Below are 18,446 nucleotides of genomic sequence, written 5' to 3' on the forward strand. Positions count from 1 at the left end.
GCTTGGTGCCTCCTGATGGGGCCGGGGACAGGCATGGCGCAGCGGCTGGACGAGCTTCCCGACCACTCGGCGCCGGTGCGCGGGGCCGTGGCCGAACTGCGACAGCGGGCGGAGGCAGAGCCCGGGCAGCGCTGGCCGCAGCCGCTCAGCGACGCCTTTCTAGTGAGGTTCCTGCGAGCCCGAGACTTCAACCTGGATCTGGCCTGGAGGGTAAGGGGAAGCGGGAGCCCTCGGGACACCGGGGTGCTTGTTTCAGCTGCCTAGCCCTTGGGTGTGCTCGGGTGGGCAGTGATGCTCCTGAGGGTGTTGGGAGCCCGCAGCAGGCATTTGAGTGGGTGAAGCGTACTGCCAGGTGGGTCAAGCAGGGCATTTGGGTTGTAGCGCATTGCTCATCTGCACACCTACAGAGCAAAGACGGGAAGACGCGCAGCGCGGCCGGTAGCTTGGTGCGATCCCACTGGCAAAGGTTCTTGTACCTGCAGTAAGGTCACAGCTCAGCTAACAGCATCCTTCCAAGGGCATCGTTACCTTGCTTTTCCTGCTCGGGCTATTAGTAACTCGTATGTCTCCTAGTTTTGCTACAGGTTTCTGTCTGTGAAATTTCTCTTTCTCTTAGAGTTTGGTAATTTAGCAGGCTTTGGCGAGTTTTGTTCCATTCCTATCTGTTGTATGGCTTGTTGCCATAAAGACATTGCATGCCTGTTTTCAGCAGTCAAAAGTACAGAGTGTTATCATTTCTTTTTTACAGAAAGATCGATAACCACTAATTCATCTCAACAGAAAGTATTTCCAAATCTTTCCAGGGCAAAAGCTTGTGCCAACTGTAAGCTGTGTTTTAATGGAACTTGATGCTGTTGACATAATGTTGCCCAACACAGCTTACCTTTTATTTTCTGCTTCTGTATGCTGTCGACCTTCCAAGTTCAGCATTGTGTGTCAGTGTAACTGAAGACTGTTTGCACGTAAATATAGTGTATGATCAAGGTGGTAAAAAAGAACGCTAGAAATTGAATGATGCTCTTAACAGTAATTAGCTTTAATTATATTGTATGTTCTTTTCATGAGGTTTGTGTGACAGCTTTAAATCTCAGCAGAAGAATGAGCAAGTCAAGACAGATTCCTTTGGCTGTTCATGCATCTCATTGTTGCTCTAAGTTCATAACAGGGCTTATATCAAATGTCTAGAAAGGTAGGGCTCTACCTTTCTTTTCCTTTTTTTTTCCCAGCAAAGCCCTGCCCTCTTTTTTTTTTTTTTCCCTCCTATATTGCTGGCTTCCAAAAAGTAGAGATTCATGAAAGTGATACATTCTCCAGCTTGTGTTGTAGTACTGGAAATTGGAAGTGCTGGAAGTAGACATGGCAGTGGCGCTCAAGAGTTTGGCCCATAGTTTTCTGCACTTTCTTGAGTGTAGTTACAGAATCACAGAATGGCCAGGGTTGGAAGGGATCTCAAGGATCGTGAATCTCCAATCCCCCTGCAACATGCAGGGCAAACAACCTCTCCATTTAATACCAGACCAGGCTGCCCAAGGCCCCATCCAACCTGGCCTTGAACACTTCTAGGGACAGGGCATCCACAACCTCTCTGGGCACCCTGTCCCATCACCTCACCACTCTGTAAAGAACTTCCCCCTGACATCCAACCTAAATCTTCCCTCCCTCAACTTAAAATCATTTTCCCTTGTCCTGCTGTTATCTACCCTTTCAAAGAGTTGATTCCCCTCCTGCTTGTAGGTTCCCTTTAGGTATTGAAAGGCTGCAATGAGGTCACCCTGCAGCAGCCTTTTCTCCAGGCTGAAGAAGCCCAACTCTCTCAGCCTGTCTTTGTAGGGGAGGTGCTCCAGTCCCCTGATCATCTTTGTGGCTCTGCTCTGAACTTTCTACAACAGATACCTGTCTTTCTTGTACTGGGGGCTCCAGACCTGGACACAGTACTCCAGATGTGGCCTCACAAGAGCAGAGTAGAGGGGGACAATCACCTCCCTGTCCCTGCTGGCCACCCCTCTTCTGAGGGAGTTGTTGTTAGATGTGCTGTAGATAGGACTACATGGAGTGAGAGGAAGGGCAAGTTGGATGTTAGGAAAAGATTCTTCACCAGCTTGTGGTCAGGCCCTGGAGCAGTATCCTCAGGACAGTGGTATTTGCACCAAACTGATGGAGTTCAAGGAACGTTTGGACAAAAGTCTCATACATAGGGTTTGATTTTGCGTGGTCCACTGTGGATCAAGGAATTGGACTCAGTGATCTTTGTGGGTCCCTCTTGTGATTTTTGTGACTAGTCTTCAAGAGTGTGGTATCTAAGCCAGGTTTAGAGATGGAGTCTCCAGAGTAGTAGGTTTTTATTTTTCTTTTTTATACTCTTTGTGAGAATCAGCTCGCTAGGACTGGGGCCCTACTGTCAAGGCATTTTATAATCTCTTTGGAATCCCTGGGTCTCTTTTGATTCCTAACTCTCAAATTCTTGTTTGAATACATATGTGTTCTAAGAGTTTTCAGCATTTAAGAAAATCACATGTTGAATCTTTCCACAGATTTCTTTTTCCATGTGTATTTAATATTCCACATGCCAGCTGACATTGATGTCTAGCTCTTCAGAAGCAGCACGGGAAGAAAACAGAAATAAATAAATAGATAAATAAATAAATGTGTTTGTCTGCAATCGGTATATTCTAGAAAAGCCCAAGAGGATTATTATGCAAAAGTCAGTGGTGATTGTAAGAAAAAGATTCATCAAACACAAATGAGACCTCATGCGATGAGGTTACGTTTTTGCTTCATCCTAGACAGTCTCCTCCCGTCATCTGTCTAGATGGTGGGTGACCCCTCCTGCCCAGACAGATATTCCCTCTCAGCTTAGAGTTCAGTCTGGTACAACATAATTTTTCCCACCTGGAAAATGGCACTACTGCATGGTACTTGTAGACTTGTAGGCATGATCAGAGTCTGTGGCTCACCAGTGTCTGTGACCAAAAGAATGGAAGCTCTTCTCCACATTCCACATTCTTCTTACTATGGGCTTATATTTAGCTTTGAATATGAATTATGAGTTCGGTTACTGAACTGTTTTGTGATGCATGCCAGGTTAATATGTAACTCATATATCTGATTATTGGCCTCTCAGGAGTTGGTTTATCAACATTTGGAAATCTTCCAGAAAATAATCAGAGGGTGATTCCATTTCAGAATCACTTACTGGAACAGAAATCTTTTACATTTTTCTTCTAGCAGTTCCAGACTTGCTTTAAAGTACTAAACTATTTCTGTATGTCATCCTAGAAAAAAATCCACTGCTGAAATAGCTAGTTGGAGCTGAAGAACTCAAACAACTGGAAGTGTGCATGTTTTGAAGTTAGTGATATATCTAAGTAAGCTCAGCAGCACTGTTCTTGAAATAGAAGAAAATTATTTTCCTGCATTTTTGAATCAGAGGAAAGATTGGCTACATTCCTTACTTTTGAAAGTGGCTGGAGAGGAATGCATGATCCCTAATTACTTAAGTAAATACTCCCAGAAGAAGAGGTGAAATTAAGCAAATATTTTCTGCTATAAGATTTAAAATGTGTGAATGTTACCAGTGAGAATGCCTGTAATCCTTAAATCCTTCGTAAAATCCTGACAGATTTGTTTCCAGGAGTGTGAAGAAGGTCCTTTGACAAGGGCTAACAACAACTGTGACATAACACGTGAAGCCTTGAACATGCCAGTAAGATGTTTTCCCATCCAGTGAAACTTGTGGGCAGGGCTTACATCCCCCCAAAACTAACACTGAGGAGGAGTGGTGGTGTATTGTTTTAGCTTCTTTTACTTATGCCTTTGTAATCCCTGTGAGAGATAAAAGCAGGAATCAGATTTTAATGCTGCAAAAGAATTAAACTGCAATGCAGGGCCATGGGTCAGCATTAATTGAAATAAAGCAATGATTTTAGTCCTTTTTAATGTGCCAGCTACGTGAGTATGTTTGACTTCCTGTGATCAAAAGTGCTGGCGCTTGGGTTCAGTGGTGATATGTGAAATCTGGAGAACGAGCAGCCTCTTTCCTCCATACATATTTTTGTTTAGTGCATTTTATATTGCCTTGTGTTACATCCTGCAACTCTGGGATGAAGCTGATTCTCAGTGAGCTTGGGATACTGTCTTGTACTTGACATGAATTATACTACAGGGAGAAGAATGAGTGTTTTTAAATTCAGTAGAAGTGCAACACTGAAACACCAGCATCAATGTGTGTGTATATGCATTTATATGTTTCTATCCTTAAGTTTAAACTGTTGGTTACTCCATCAAAGATTGTAATTAAAAAACGTTTTTCCCTGAACATAGCATGTGCTGTTACAGCTATTGGCACAGTTGAAACTTAATCTTGCACCTTTGTTAATATGGATAGTTATCAATCAGGAAAAATAATTGGTTACATACATTAATTTTTATAAGATAAATTATTTTCTAGTTCTTTTAATTACAAGTACTAAGTTCTCTTTATTTTATGTCATCTGAAATGTGAATTAATCAGTAACACTGCTATCTCTGATGTTAAGAAATCTGGAACTATCCCCAAAAGACCTTGGGAAAAATCTCTCGATGCTTAACTCCAGACACTGGAGTTTTTCATCCAGCTTTGCTCATTATCAAATTATCTTGCATCTGTTTTCAGATGCTCGACAGATTTTTAAGTAAGTTATTCAGTTTATATATACAAATAATTATATACAGATGTTTTTTCTTGTGAATGCATGAGTCATTTTGATTGTAATGAATGCTTTTGTTTCTCCTGATTATGTTAGGTTTATTTATCTTCTGCATTCAGGCTGATTATTATGAATAAAACTTGCACTTTTCTTTGCTATCTTTACCAAAAAAAAAAAAAAAAAAAGCAAAAAACATTTTCCTATCTTTTAAATATTCTATATTGATTTCTGTCTTTAAGCAGTGTTAATTTAGGAATTTTCAAAATCAAGTAAAACTGTAAAATCCACTGCTAATTTTTGTATTCAATTATTAATAATTACTCATGTAAGTGGCTCTGTGTGACTTGCAAATGTCCAGTAGCTGAGAAAGTGGTTGTTCACAGAAAATAGCTCCAAATTAGCTGTGAATGCTATGGAAGGTTATCTCATGCTGATCTTTAGTTCAGAACTAAGTCATCATTTCAGGTAAATTAGATAGGATAGTTTTTAAGATCAGAACTATTCATTTGAGCACTTTGTGGCTTTCTGGAAAAGGGAAGAATGTTTGGAACTTAGCTATGTCTGTGAAAAAGTATCATGCCATAGAGGAAGTCATAAGTGTTTTAACTCTGTGTTTATTCAGTCATGGACAATCAGTAGATAAATTATGTTTTTTGTAAGTATCTTTAGCGTGTCGCAGTTTGTGAACAGTATTCCTTTTCTTCTCAGGTCCAGAATTTGAGGGTTTGATGTTTCTGTCTAGGAAAGTGTTAATGTTCATGAAAAGAAGAAACTAACTGAAAGCTGGGATTATTCAGGGTATTGGATGAACCTATATTTATTCTCATCTTGATTTTTTGGCCGGCAGCTCTTCAAAGAACTGCTTATAATATGTGATTGTTAAGTAGGTTCATTTTGATGGTGTGCACCTGATGTTAGAAGGGACAGACTATGAAGCAGAAGATGTTTGGATAGTACTTCTGTGGTTGTTTGTGTGTTTTTTGCTGTTGTTTCAGTGTCTGTGTTGGAAAGATGAAGGAAAATATCACAGTATGTAAACAGTGCTGTCTGGTTGGCACACTGTTTGGGATTGTTCCACAGTGCCCTGTGTAAGGAGTCAAATTCCAGCAGAGTGAAATAATTGTTGTACCTCTTCTGGCCTATCTTTGCAATCAGTGAATTTCTTTTCCACAAATTGGTTTCCTTCACTTCCTGCTCTGTTTGTTTACATTAGCCCAATTATATGAGGTCAAAAGACTTTTAGTACAATATGTTAGCAGTTAAGTGTTTCTGTTTACAGTGTTTGGTCTAGAGTAAGGCTTTTATCAGTTGGCTTGTTTCCAAGTCAGATGGGATTCTGGTGTGGCAGATGGACTGTCCCAGTTTTGTACCTACAAGTACATACTTACAGGCAATATTTCCAGAAATTATACAGATAATTGCGGATCAGTGCATCACCTATTTGTACGTAAATTATTTTAACAAACAGTTTTGTCTAGGAATAGGCTTAAGCTGAGGAAAACTTGTTTGTATGAAACAATATAATAAACTTGAAAACAAAGGAGATGGTTAGAAATTACTAATGTTAACTGTGTAACATAAACAAGCTATGAGGTATGCAATGGTGATTCACAGGTTTTGCATTACCAACCTAGCTGATACTGTGGTATTCCAAGGGATGAATTCAGTATCCATTGAGGTTCCTTCCTGCCATTCTTTCTATGAAGACAATGAAGAAAATGATCCTTGCATAGATATAAGAAGTTTGGGGTTTTATTAAAGGTTATGTTTTATTAATAGGAGCTGACAGTTCTTTTAATTCTAGTTCTAGCTTCTGTTATGGAATATGGTATAATTTAGAAATAAGTAAATATGAATTAACAGAATTAAAGGAGAGTTGGTTGATGTTTTCATTTCTGTGAGCATGTTTAATGCATGAAACTATACTGAGGATCAGATTACTTTTGCTGTTGAATGTAACCATTTGAAAGAGTAGCCTGTCTATTCTACCTTTAAGATTTTAAACTTATCTTTGATTTTCTTTTCTTGTGATACAAGGTACTGAAAAATTCTGATTCATTTAGCTCCTTTGAAAATGATAGGAGTTCAAACTGTAGTTGTCTGGGACATTTCAATACAAAATTTTGCATTTAGATAGCCAGAGTAATCGCTCTGTTCTTCAAACTCAGCGCTGGACAACTTAGCGCAGTGATAGAGCAGAGGCAGATCATCGCTGATGAACAGAAGACAGTCTTGCAAAGCTTCCTACCTACCTATTCAGAATGTCATAAATAACTTCAGTTGCAGACAATTCCTGCTCCTTTTCTTCACCACCACTTAACTTCTTTATTTTAAAAGGAAAACTGTAATAAGACTTTGGAACTAGCACGTCACCAATTTAATTTTTAACTATCCATCTCTACCTACAATAACTTCTCACAATAATTCTGCTAGCTAGATGTTTCCTCAGAAAGAAACTCCTTTAACTGTCTGTTCCTTAAGAGTTAGACCATTCCATTTCAACATATAGCCCTCCCCATCCTTCACTAGCGCTAGCGTATGTTGCCTCCTTCCAGCCCTAGAAACAAGAGCAGCTGTGTTCCTCACAATGGACAGGATCTCTCTTGTAGTAAAACAGGTATACATTATTTCCATTCTGAGGGAGGAAAATTGTCCGATAGATAAAGGAAGTGAAGGCTCCACTACACTTGTATTTTGCCTTATCTAAGGAGTAGGAGGATTTTGAAAATGTGCTTCATATATGCTGATGACCATGTGTATGTCAAATGGTAAAATGAAATTATTAATAAATGTATGTATGAAGTAAGCACGTCTTTTGCAAGGTCAACAAAACTTGTATGATTCAGATGAGTTATCAAACTGAATAATCCTAAATGTAACCTGAGAACTCTTTTCTATTACTATTATTTTTTTAATGCTTTTAAAGTTGAAACTACTGGTGATTTCTACTTAGCCCAATTTTCTTTTCTAACACAAAGTAATAACTGTATTCCATTAATGAGTTGACGATTCTAAATACATAACAACTCACTAATTTGTTGTGTAACAGCCTTCTGCTTCTCTGAGCAATTTGCTTTGAATACACAATGAAATGACAGCTGATTTAATGAATTAAACCTCTGGCTGTGACCACATATTGAAAATATGGTTCTTATCTGTGCTTTTTTATGTAGTACCTGATGGGTATCTTACACACTGACTTTTTTCCAGTTACTGAAGAATTACCAGAAGTGGAGAATTGAATGCCCAGAAATAAGTGCAGATTTGCAGCCATCTTCTGTCCTTGGTCTATTGCATGCTGGCTATCATGGAGTTTTGAGATCAAGAGACCCATCTGGAAGCAAAGTTCTAATATACAGAATTGGTGAGTGACAGTATTTCTTGGACCCATTTTACACTAGCTCTTCTACTAATTCTTTTTTGTTTGTTTTTTCTTTGTTTGTAAATTATCACAATTTCAGCAGTAAAATACAAGTATCTAATAGATGTAACATCAGGTGTTGATAAAATGGAAGGTAACATGAGAATCTCTTAACTAGAAAGGTAGTAATTATTCTCCCTTGTTAGAAATACTTTTAGGTTAACATAAAGATGTGTTTATTGAGCAGTAATAATTATATCATTTGATTCTAGTATGGCTAAAGTTATGCATTCTTTTCTGAAGCTTTTCTGTTAAGTAGAATTCTTGTTTGCATCAAAAAACTACTAAGGTTAAAAGCCTAAAACTTACAAGAAGATGTAATTATTTGGTCTCAAGTTTCCAAACAGTAATTTTGTTTCCATGGGAATTCTAAAATCTGTGTTCTGAGTGTGGTGGAGATGCAGTACAGAGGGGAAAGAAAGAATGGAAAAAAGTACACCTAATGTATCAACATCTAGCTTAGATGCAGATGAGTTCGCCGAGTCTTCACCATTTAGATACAGCTGGAGAACCCTGTATAAATTATGCCCTGAAGATCTTCAGTTTGCTTTGATGCATTCCCTAAGGTCTTAATAATAATAATAATAATAATAATAACAATAACAATAAATCACATGTTGCCACATGTTGTACAGAGAAATTATTGTTACCAGCTTTCAAATAATTGTTTTAATGTTGTCTGGTCTAGTAGAATGAAATGTTTTTCTTTGCAAAGCTGTGCTCTCCAAAGATTGAGCCCAGTGTGAAGGCTTATCCCATGCAATTATTTGCTCAGGTCTCAAAAAAGCAAATGGAATTCACTGAGGTGAATTGGTGGTATTACTGTATTGAAGTAAAATTATGTGGATTGATGATCTGTGTTTTTCTTTTAGAGTTCCTGAAGCCCATAGCCAGTGATTAGCCCCTTTGAGCTATGCCATGCTTCCCTTTGGTTTCTGCTAATGGGACTGTTATTGTCTTAAGCTGTTTGTGGCAAAGCCTTGTACTGGAGGCTACAATTGTAGCAACATACTCCACTCTTGTGTCATTTATAAAATTAGTGTGAAAGATGAGTGAGAGAGCAAGCACAGAAGAGAATTTCTGCACTGGCAAATCTGTTTATTTCAGAATTTTTGATACTGAATGTTTACTTTTCCCTGAGAAGTATATGAGAAGCAGTAGGAAGTGAAAGTACAGGTGTATGCTTGTGATTATGCAGTGCAATGTACTAATTCCTCAGGACAATGGGATCCCACATTATTTACGGCATACGATGTGTTTCGTGTCAGTCTGATCACGTCTGAACTCATTGTAAAGGAGATTGAGACTCAGAGGAATGGAGTCAAGACTATCTTTGATCTTCAAGGGTGGAGATTTGCTCATGCATTTCAGATCAGTCCAGCAGTGGCCAAGAAAATTGCTGCTGTGCTCACAGTAAGTATAACATACTGCTTTATGCTGCTTCACTGCTATAACTCCCTATTTTTCTTCCATCTGAAGTTTTTCCTTCTGTAGACCTTCTTAGAGGTCATGAAGTTTGAAAGAACAAAATTTTATATCTGCGAAAAGTCAGATAACTCAGGCACATGCTTTGCTTATTTTGACTTAAGTATGCTCTTGTATGGCAGCAAATGCCCTTTAACCTCTGATATATTATTAAAATTCCACTGACCTGTTACAATACAAGAATTTCTTGAGCAGATAAAGCCTACTTTTGCAAGGATCTGTTCAAAGTTTTTCTTTTTTTTTCCTTGAGACTTATAGAAGATGAAAAATAGCATGCGTTAAGTGCAGTTCAGACCAAGTGAGTAGTACTTGTTGGCAAGTATGGATGATACTAGAAGACATTCATCTGTTCCCAACAGCATGTGGCATTTATTTTGCTTTTGTTTCCCGATGAGTTATTTTGTGCAACTCGTTGTTACCTCACCTCATTTTCACAAAACTTGTAGGAACCTTACTGTCTCTAAGACTTTTTCCTTTCTGTCAAATTCAGTTGAATTTTGACAATGGATTTGAATAAAAAGAGAGGAAAGAGACAGAGAATTGGCAGGCAAGCTACACTGTTGTCATATAATCCTACTTTCCTTCAGAAGTTAAGCTGAAAATCAGTAATGATAAAACTGTTAACCTATGATGTAGAAACGGGCTAGGGAGATAATCTCTCAATAATCAAATCTTGCTTTGGTTTGGCAAGGTTTGTATCTGAGGGTAATTCAGAGCTTAGTCAGCGAGCTAATAGCATCAGAATTTCATCAGCTCTTCCTTCTTGATCTCTGCTGTAGAAGGAAACCAGCGAGTATTACAATTTTTTTTCATCTAAAGTAAGAAAAATATTGATGTTTATGTGATCCTGGGCCAATTCCATGAGAACAACAGATGAGAGTGTTTCTGCTGATTTCTGAGGTAGTAAACAAGTTGTTAGTAATTTTATAACTTTGAAATTGAGAGCAAAAAGGAAATAGAATAGGATTTGCAATTAAACCTGAAGGTTTCAATCCATTACCTTCAATGAGAATATTCTTTGAATAGAATGGTTCTATCTTACTACAGGTTTGTTTGTTGTATGTTTTTCAAGTTTCTAAGTGTTATAGCAATTGAAAAAAGACAGAAAAAGGATTGCATTTCCAGTGTTGTTTTCTTAGAACAAGAGTAAGCTCAATTGATTTTTCTTTTTTTTTTTTTTTTTTTCTTTTTTGGATCCTCTTCATCATTCTAGGTGGGTTTGTATGTTTCATCTAAAGGTTGTTTTTAGTGGTCAATATGCTTATAAGTAAAAATTTAGGAACCTTGGCTTTTACCCTAAGTTTTTCTTGTGAAATGTGTCTTTCTTGCAAATTGCTGTATTGTGTGGAGAAACACGTTAATAGAAAGGAAATAAATGTAATACAGAGTAGAAACTATAGTAACATCAGTAGGTGACATCATCTTGATGAATATCAGTTACCTTGAGGCAAAAACAAATTCTTTGGTGAAGAAGAAAACAGTAGGCTGTAAACAAATGATAATAACGTGCAGTAAGCCTAAAATCTGACAGATTTAAGGTCTTTATAATACATTAAAGTTTAATAGGATTTGCATTGAAGAAATGTGTGGGTTTTTTTCTTATCCATAGAAGAGTGTATGATATAGCCATTTTTATAAGCACCAGTTGCAGCATAGTAGTATCACGAGGGATTTTACGGGAGTTATTCTTCCCCTGTTGCATAATACTGTCCTTGTACACTGTTGTTATTTCCTTTCAGGTCGAGAAGTTGTGGGACTTCTATGTGAAACTTGAACCCAACTAGTAGTATTTCAAATTATGAGGGCGTATGGGAGATTCAACTTTTATTATAGGGTTTGTCTCTGCCTATAGCTGGGGGATTGGAACTAGATGATATTAAAGATCCCTTCCAACCCAAACCATTCTATGATTATCACAGTAATCTTGCTGTAAAGTTGAATTTCAGGCTTGGGCAAATTCACTAATTTCAAAACTCCTCTCTATATTTAACTTACAACCACTGATTTTGCTGTTTTTATATCTATATATTCTTCTCTGGGGTGTGGAAACTTCCCAGAGTTGCCAGTGAAAACACATGGCTAGATAGCTTTTTGGTAAAGTAGTAGCAGGATCTTTGCTACTGTACCTCAGAAGAAAAGCTGAGACAAAGCTTTGTATACATTACTTATGATGTGGAATTTGTTGTTGCTTTTATAGTCTGCCTTTCCTTGTTAATTTTTCTTCTCTCCTAGTGAGAAGAACAAAATGTAATTTCTTAATCAGTGTGAACTAGGAGTACTCCACACTGCAAGAATTAGCAAGGCTAGGAGGAATACTTGGAGGAAGACTAGATAGTTTCAGACTTGTCTTTCACAATAGAATCTTTTAAATAATTCCTTTTTCTCATGCTTTTTTTCATGTGTTCTTGACAGGATTCCTTTCCACTAAAAGTTCGAGGTATCCACTTGATTAATGAGCCTTTATTGTTCCATCCAGTCTTCGCTCTAATTAAGCCTTTTCTCACTGAAAAAATAAAGCAACGGGTGAGTGCACACAAACATTTATTTCTACCACAAAACCCCTACGCAACAATCTACGACACTTCCCTTAAGATCTGAACTTTGAAGAGGAAAAATCATTTTAGTAAATCGCTTTAGTACTATAGTGGCCCCTGTAATCTATCTGTAAAACATCTGCAGTTATCAATAATGTAACAGTTGCTGTTGTCACTCAGCCCTGCAGAGAAAGACCTGGGGGGCCTGATGGATGAAAAGCTTAACGTGAGCCAGTAGTGTGCTCGTGCAGCTCAGAAAGCAAATGGTATCCTGGGCTCCATCAGAAGAGGGGTGGCCAGCAGGGACAGGGAGGTGATTGTCCCCCTCTACTCTGCTCTTGTGAGGCCCCATCTGGAGTACTGTGTCCAGGTCTGGATTCCCCAGTACAAGAAGGACAGGGAGCTGTTGGAGAGGGTCCAGAGGAGAGGCACAAAGATGATCAGGGGAGCACCTCCCCTACAAAGACAGGCTGAGAGAGCTGGGCTTTTCTCAGCCTGGAGAAAAGAAGGCTGCAGAGTGACCTCATTACAGCATTTCAGTACCTAAAGGGAGCCTACAGACAGGAGGGGAATCAACTCTTTGAAAGGGTAGATAACAGCAGGACAAGGGGAAATGGTTTTAAGTTGAGGGAGGGAAGATTTAGGTTGGATATCGGGGAAGTTCTTTACAGAGAGAGTGGTGAGGTGCTGGAACAGGCTGCTCAGAGAGGTTGTGGATGCCCCGTCCCTGGAGGTGTTCAAGGCCAGGTTGGGTGGGGCCCTGGGCAGCCTGGTCTGGTATTAAATGGAGAGGTTGTTTGCCCTGCATGTGGCAGGGGGATTGGAGATTCATGATCCTTGAGGTCCCTTCCAACCCTGGCCATTCTGTGATTCTGTCACTACTCTAACGACTGAAAAATACAGTAACAGGGGGTTTAAATAACTTGCTTAAGATCACTCAGCATATCTTCTGCAGAATTAGCAAGAAATAGGTCCCAGATCTCTAGATACTCTGTCTACGGATGACAGTGAGAAATTGTCAACGAATGGTGTTAATAATCAGAACATTCTTGTCAACTGTTAATAAGAAACCTATAAAAGGTGTTTTTTTGACCAAAAGTAATGAAGAGCGCTTCAAGTTAGCTCTAATAAAGCAGGAAAATAGCAACCAAAACTACACCATTCAAAGGTTAAACTGGAGGAGAGCAGTCCGGGATCTGATTTAATTAGAACTGAATTACGTGGACTGTAATATAAGTCAGAGGATAGTTTCTTCTGAATATCCTTGGCACTTGTTTGAACCTACATTCCTTGTACATAATGTTGCCTTCTAATGTGTGTAGCAGGACCAGATAGTAATGGCCAGGTGCTGTGCACTTTTTTTTCCCCTGGAATGACTGATAAGCAAGTACAGGACACACCTCAGGACTAGACCAAACCCCAGTCCCCCCGGTACAGATTTTAGCTATATGGGTGTAGTGAGTTTTGGACTTAAACTGTACTGCCTCACTGAAGGAGCTCATTGTGAACACTTGTTTAGTGGAACCAATCTTAAGTGCTTGTATTGCATTCATTTGCTGTCTGTTTTTACTCGTGAGTCTAGAATTCATACTGAAGTAAATGCTTTTTCATATTTTGTTTTAGGTATATATGCATGGAAGTAACTACATGCAGAGTCTGACTGAACACTTTCCAGTCAGCATTCTCCCTCAGGAATATGGGGGGGAAGGAGTCCCCTTTGAAGAGCTGGCCAAGGAATGGACCGACTTCATAATGGCATCTGCAGAGTATCTCCAGAGCATTTCTCTGATTGCCCATGAATAAACTTATGAGAGTATTCTATCAATTCCTGAAGACTGGAAGTGGAAATAAATTCAATATAAAATCTTTCTTGTAAACTTGAAATCATAGTAAATGAAAGCAGAATGTCTTTTCAGAGCAGAATTACAATGACTGCACTTTTATACTAACTGGAGTATATCAATATGTATGTCTGAGTAGACTAATGATTTCTACATGTTTGTAACTGGTGAAGTTGCATGCCAACTTCACCAGTACATTGTACATTGTATATCAGGTATTGATACTGCTCCTGCTAAGTCTTGGAAGACAACTCATCTATATTAATGCAGTCCAGAACCTTATGCTTAGTTGTTCTATCTTGGCTTGTCAAGATGATAAGATACAAAGCCAAGTAATTAAAGTAGAACAGAATATAGATGGGGTAGACTAGATGCAGAAGTATGAATACAGGCCTAATTTACAAGTAGGGGCCTGCTTTTCAAATCAGTTCTCAGGGAAATGGCTGTTTTGTTAGTTTGTGCTGCTAAGATTACACAGTCAAATTATGAATTAGTCATCAATACTGAAACATTTGTTATCTTTGTGCTGCTTATGCAGCCTCCCTTTTTGCACTAATTGACACAGTAATCGTGGGGATTCGTGGGGAAGATGAGGAAAATGCCATACACATATCCTTCAAAGGAGAGTGTGAGTCAGGAGGAACTGGTCAGAGAGTTAAAAAAAAAAATAAAATAAAATTGAATTTTGATTTTCTTTCTTCAAAGAGATAATGCCTGTGGATAAGCTATAAGCAACTAAGTAATGTGAACACTTAATTCCTGTTGTAGATTGCTACGGAGGTCAACTGCTCTTCGCTGGCTGTAATATCTGTCTTGCAAAGTGAAGCAGATCTTCACCCTGCAAGATCTAGATTCTTCGTAGATCAGAAACTTAGAAATAACTGCTGTGTGGTTTAAGGGTGCTTTGGACCTTAGCCTAGGAGATGCCTAGGAGATTCTTACTGTCAGAAAAGTGATTGGCAACTTGCCTATATAGTGTTGGACACTGGAAAAATTTGTTACTAATTTCTGATGAGTCCTCTTCTGTATTTATAATGAAAAAAGTCTGTACTTATGGAAAATAGATTTTTAAAGGGACATGATCCATGTTTAACTGCTGCTTGTATTACAAAGCTGTATCATCCTACATTCCCCAAGATTCAATAATCTCAAATGATAATTTATTTTTCACTGGTTTTGTTTTTTTTTTTGTATGCTTTTTTGTTGTTGTTGTTGTTAAAATTTCTGTTAATACACCAACTGCTGGAGTTTGTATACTCAGTTTGTATCAGTTTTATAACAAGCCAGAGAGTGTTCACATAAGTGTTAAAATATTTAGCATTCCGTATAAACATTCACCGTAACGATGTCCTTCTCAGGTAGCTAGAAATGCTAACTTGTGTTATTTTAAAATCTGTAGGACGCTGGGATGCTGTATTAATATATATTTAGGAGAGAGAAAAGAGAATATTGTGTGAAATCAGAAGCATCTCTATCACTGATACTTCATTATTGAAAAAGCCACCAGAAGCTATTTTTTATTAGCATGTACAGCATCTGTGAAAGGCCTGCACAGTATGTGTTGGTCATAGTTTCCTTTGCTACCTAAAGTCAATGTCAGATAGAAAATTCCTTTGAAACTGACAAGGATTTTCCTTTTTCAGTTATCTTATTTCCTCAAGTGCATTATCATTCTTTTCTTTCAGGATATCTTTGATGCAGAGCCTAAATTCAGATAAATATTTTTCATATATTCATGTATTTCACATCTTTATTTTTATCTGATTGAACTATTTTGTGATATGAAAAAGCTCTTTAAATAGTTGAAGTGATTATTTTTATAAGAAAATAAGTAGTCATTTGGCAGTTCTTCAGGTGTATAACTCAAGTTCCAAGTCATTTATGAGTCAGAGAACTGAAGTTATTGCACTAACGTTATGCTCTCTGTTTTAATCCTTGAATGTATACCATGTAAAGGAATGAACCATGCTCCTGTGATCAGGTTCTGCGAAACCAATCTCCTACTGTTGCTATTTTATTTTAACAGAAAGAAACTTAGTTCATTTGATTGTGTATGTAGAGAAAAAATGTGTGGCTTTTATCTTTATTTGAACTATAGTATATCAATGAAGTCCTGAATATGTTCAAAAATATCCTGAACCTATTATTAAATGGTAACATGAGTATGTAATGCAGTAGAGCACTGAGTACAGTTGTTTCTTCATGAACTGTTAATTATTTGTAATGTTTACATGTAAAGTAGAACTTAGAAATTCTGGACAAGGAACAACTGTTGCTGCTGCTAATGACATAAAATAATCAGGACATTTGCATAATAAAAGGGAAAGTGTGATGTTTGGAGGTAGGTCAGCTGCAAAGTAAATAAACAAAAATTTGCACGTGCCTTATTCTTCTCTAACAAGACCAGGAGTGCCTTTAAAAAATAAACTTGCTGTTAAATGCTGCTACTGCCTATAAGCACGATTTAATGCACATTTAAATTTTTTTTTTTTACATGTTAACATAATTATATTAATAAACCTTTCTAGTTCAACCAGTCTCCTGTTTTGAAGAGCTTTAGTTACTTTTCAGTGACACAGGAATTACTTTCATTAAGCGTTACCGGTTTTTGACTCCTGCTGGTGAAACCACAGTATCATAGCAAGACTTGAGTTGGAAGGGATCTCAGACCACGTGGTTCTGACATCCCATCATGGGTGGTAGGGTTGCCACCACCAGCTCAAGCTGCCTATTCCCTCTTGTCCTGTTTCCCCCCGCCCTATCACTATCAAATCATGTAAAAAGTCAGTCTCCCTTCTGTTCATACACTCCCTTTTAAGTACTGGAAGCCTGCAACGGTGTCTTTCTCGCAGCCTTCTCTCCTCTAGGCTGAACAAGCCCAGCTCCCTCAGCCAGTCGTTGTAGGAGAGGGGCACAGATCAGAGGATCATCTTTGTGGCTCTCCTCCGGGCCCACTGCAACATTTCCACGCTTTTCCTGTGTCTGGGGCCCCCAGGTCTGGACGCAAAACTTCACGTGCGCAGAACAGAGGGGACAATCCCTTCCCTCTCCCTGCTGGTCACCCCTCTAGCGATGCAGCCACGGGTAGCGTTGGCCTTCCGGGCTGCAAGCGCGCTGCTTGCTCTTGTTAAGCTACGGCGGCCGCGAGAAGCGGTTGACAGCTCAGCCCTCAGCGCCTAGGCCGCTGGGAAGCCGGAGGGCGGCTAGAGAATGCTGCCCACCCGGCCTCCGCGGGCGCACGGCCGCCTCCTCTCGCTCAGCGTGAGGAGAAGGGCGACAAAAGCCCCCGCTTCGCCCGGTGCCCGGCGGCGGGGCCGGCGGAACTCCATTTCCCAGCGTGCCCCGCGGCCGGTCGCGGAACTGTCTGTTCGGAGCGGCAGCGGTCGAGTGGCGATGGGGCGCGTAGCGGGGCTCGCTCCGCTCTCGGCCGGCGCCGTCCTCCTGCTCCTGCTCCGCTGTGCCACCGCCGCCTCGCTCGCCCCGCGCGGCCACGAGCCGGAGCCCAACGAGAGGCCCATCGTCGGTAAGGGGCGGCCGGGTGACATCTACGCGTTGATTCTCCACACGTAGCTACTAAAACCGAAACCCTGCGGGCTTCCGTGGCGTGAAAGTCGCGAAATGGTGGTTAGACTGAGCGAGCTCTCACTGCTGAACTCTTTGTTGCTGAGACCCGCAGTGCTGTACGTACTTCAGCAGAGTCTCAAAATGGGACTTATTTAAGAGAAGTTGTTACTGCGTAGGTAAAAGAGGGGAGTTAGGTGAAACATATTTGCTAGGTGCCTTGTGACCGGGCAGTGTGACTGATTCCCACTGTCCCACTATTTGTCATTGGACAGCGCACGTAATGCTGTAATGAGGGGGGGTGGGGTGGGGAGTGAGAAATTGTAGTCTAATTTTTCTTTCTGTGCCCAACAGTTGCATGAAACATTTCTTGACGTGCTGATTTTCTCTCTTGGACCTCTCAGGGATACTGTCGCAGGAATGTCACTTTGATGAGTTCCACAAATTCGGAAGTTCGTATATTGCGGCTTCGTATGTGAAGTTCTTGGAGTCTGCTGGTGCCCGCATCGTGCCAGTAAGGTGGGTTTTTGTATCTCCTGAAGTGGGTAACAGTTAATGTAAGGCTATTGGACGCCCAGGCAGCAGTAGTGCAGATTTTCTGAGTGTTTACAGCTCATCAACTATTATTCAAAGCCACAATTTGTGAGCTGTTTTAAAAATCAGGATAGCAGTAGGCTGGAATGTGTAATTGTTAATATTTCTTTTTACAAAAGTCTTTTTTTTTTTTTTTTCCTCCCAATTTCTCTCTTTTTTTTTTTTTTTTAATTTGTGAAGTTACCCCTCCCTAGTTCACCTTAGTGGTTTTTTGAAGTTGTTATGTTCAGTCTAATGTGTATTGTCAAACAAACACACACATCTGGGGAAATTCTATCTTTTGTCACATTCTGTCATCCTGTCGTCCGAGAATTGAAGTAATGTA

The 18,446-nt window shown here is 39.5% G+C and overlaps 2 protein-coding genes across 2 annotated transcripts in view; both read left to right on the forward strand.

Annotated features, from left to right (window-relative positions):
* On the forward strand, positions 1-16,499 carry TTPA (alpha tocopherol transfer protein). Its single transcript, XM_042840092.1, has 5 exons — positions 1-210; positions 7,896-8,049; positions 9,326-9,519; positions 12,004-12,114; positions 13,749-16,499. The coding sequence occupies exons 1-5, from the start codon at positions 16-18 to the stop codon at positions 13,926-13,928; spliced, it is 834 nt and encodes a 277-aa protein (XP_042696026.1). The 5' UTR covers positions 1-15; the 3' UTR covers positions 13,929-16,499.
* GGH (gamma-glutamyl hydrolase) overlaps positions 14,556-18,446 on the forward strand; it is a 16,199-nt gene continuing 12,308 nt past the window's right edge. Inside the window, 7 exon segments of the mRNA XM_042835606.1 lie at positions 14,556-14,612; positions 16,834-17,076; positions 17,079-17,188; positions 17,190-17,269; positions 17,272-17,330; positions 17,333-17,489; positions 17,932-18,046. Coding sequence (XP_042691540.1) covers positions 14,556-14,612; positions 16,834-17,076; positions 17,079-17,188; positions 17,190-17,269; positions 17,272-17,330; positions 17,333-17,489; positions 17,932-18,046 — 821 coding nt within the window.

Source organism: Centrocercus urophasianus, unplaced genomic scaffold, assembly GCF_019232065.1.
Source record: "Centrocercus urophasianus isolate 14NV4802_14NV808 unplaced genomic scaffold, USGS_Curo_1.0 seq_11, whole genome shotgun sequence".
In the NCBI taxonomy this organism is placed as follows: domain Eukaryota; kingdom Metazoa; phylum Chordata; class Aves; order Galliformes; family Phasianidae; genus Centrocercus; species Centrocercus urophasianus.

What these genes read in the sequence shown, in the direction of transcription:
- TTPA (XM_042840092.1), top strand. Translation starts at nt 16, where the DNA reads ATGGGGCCGGGGACAGGCATGGCGCAGCGGCTGGACGAGCTTCCCGAC. An exon ending in ACCTGGATCTGGCCTGGAGG is followed by an intron (nt 211 to 7,895) that starts GTAAGGGGAAGC and finishes ACTTTTTTCCAG; the next exon opens with TTACTGAAGAATTACCAGAA. An exon ending in AAATTGCTGCTGTGCTCACA is followed by an intron (nt 9,520 to 12,003) that starts GTAAGTATAACA and finishes TGTTCTTGACAG; the next exon opens with GATTCCTTTCCACTAAAAGT.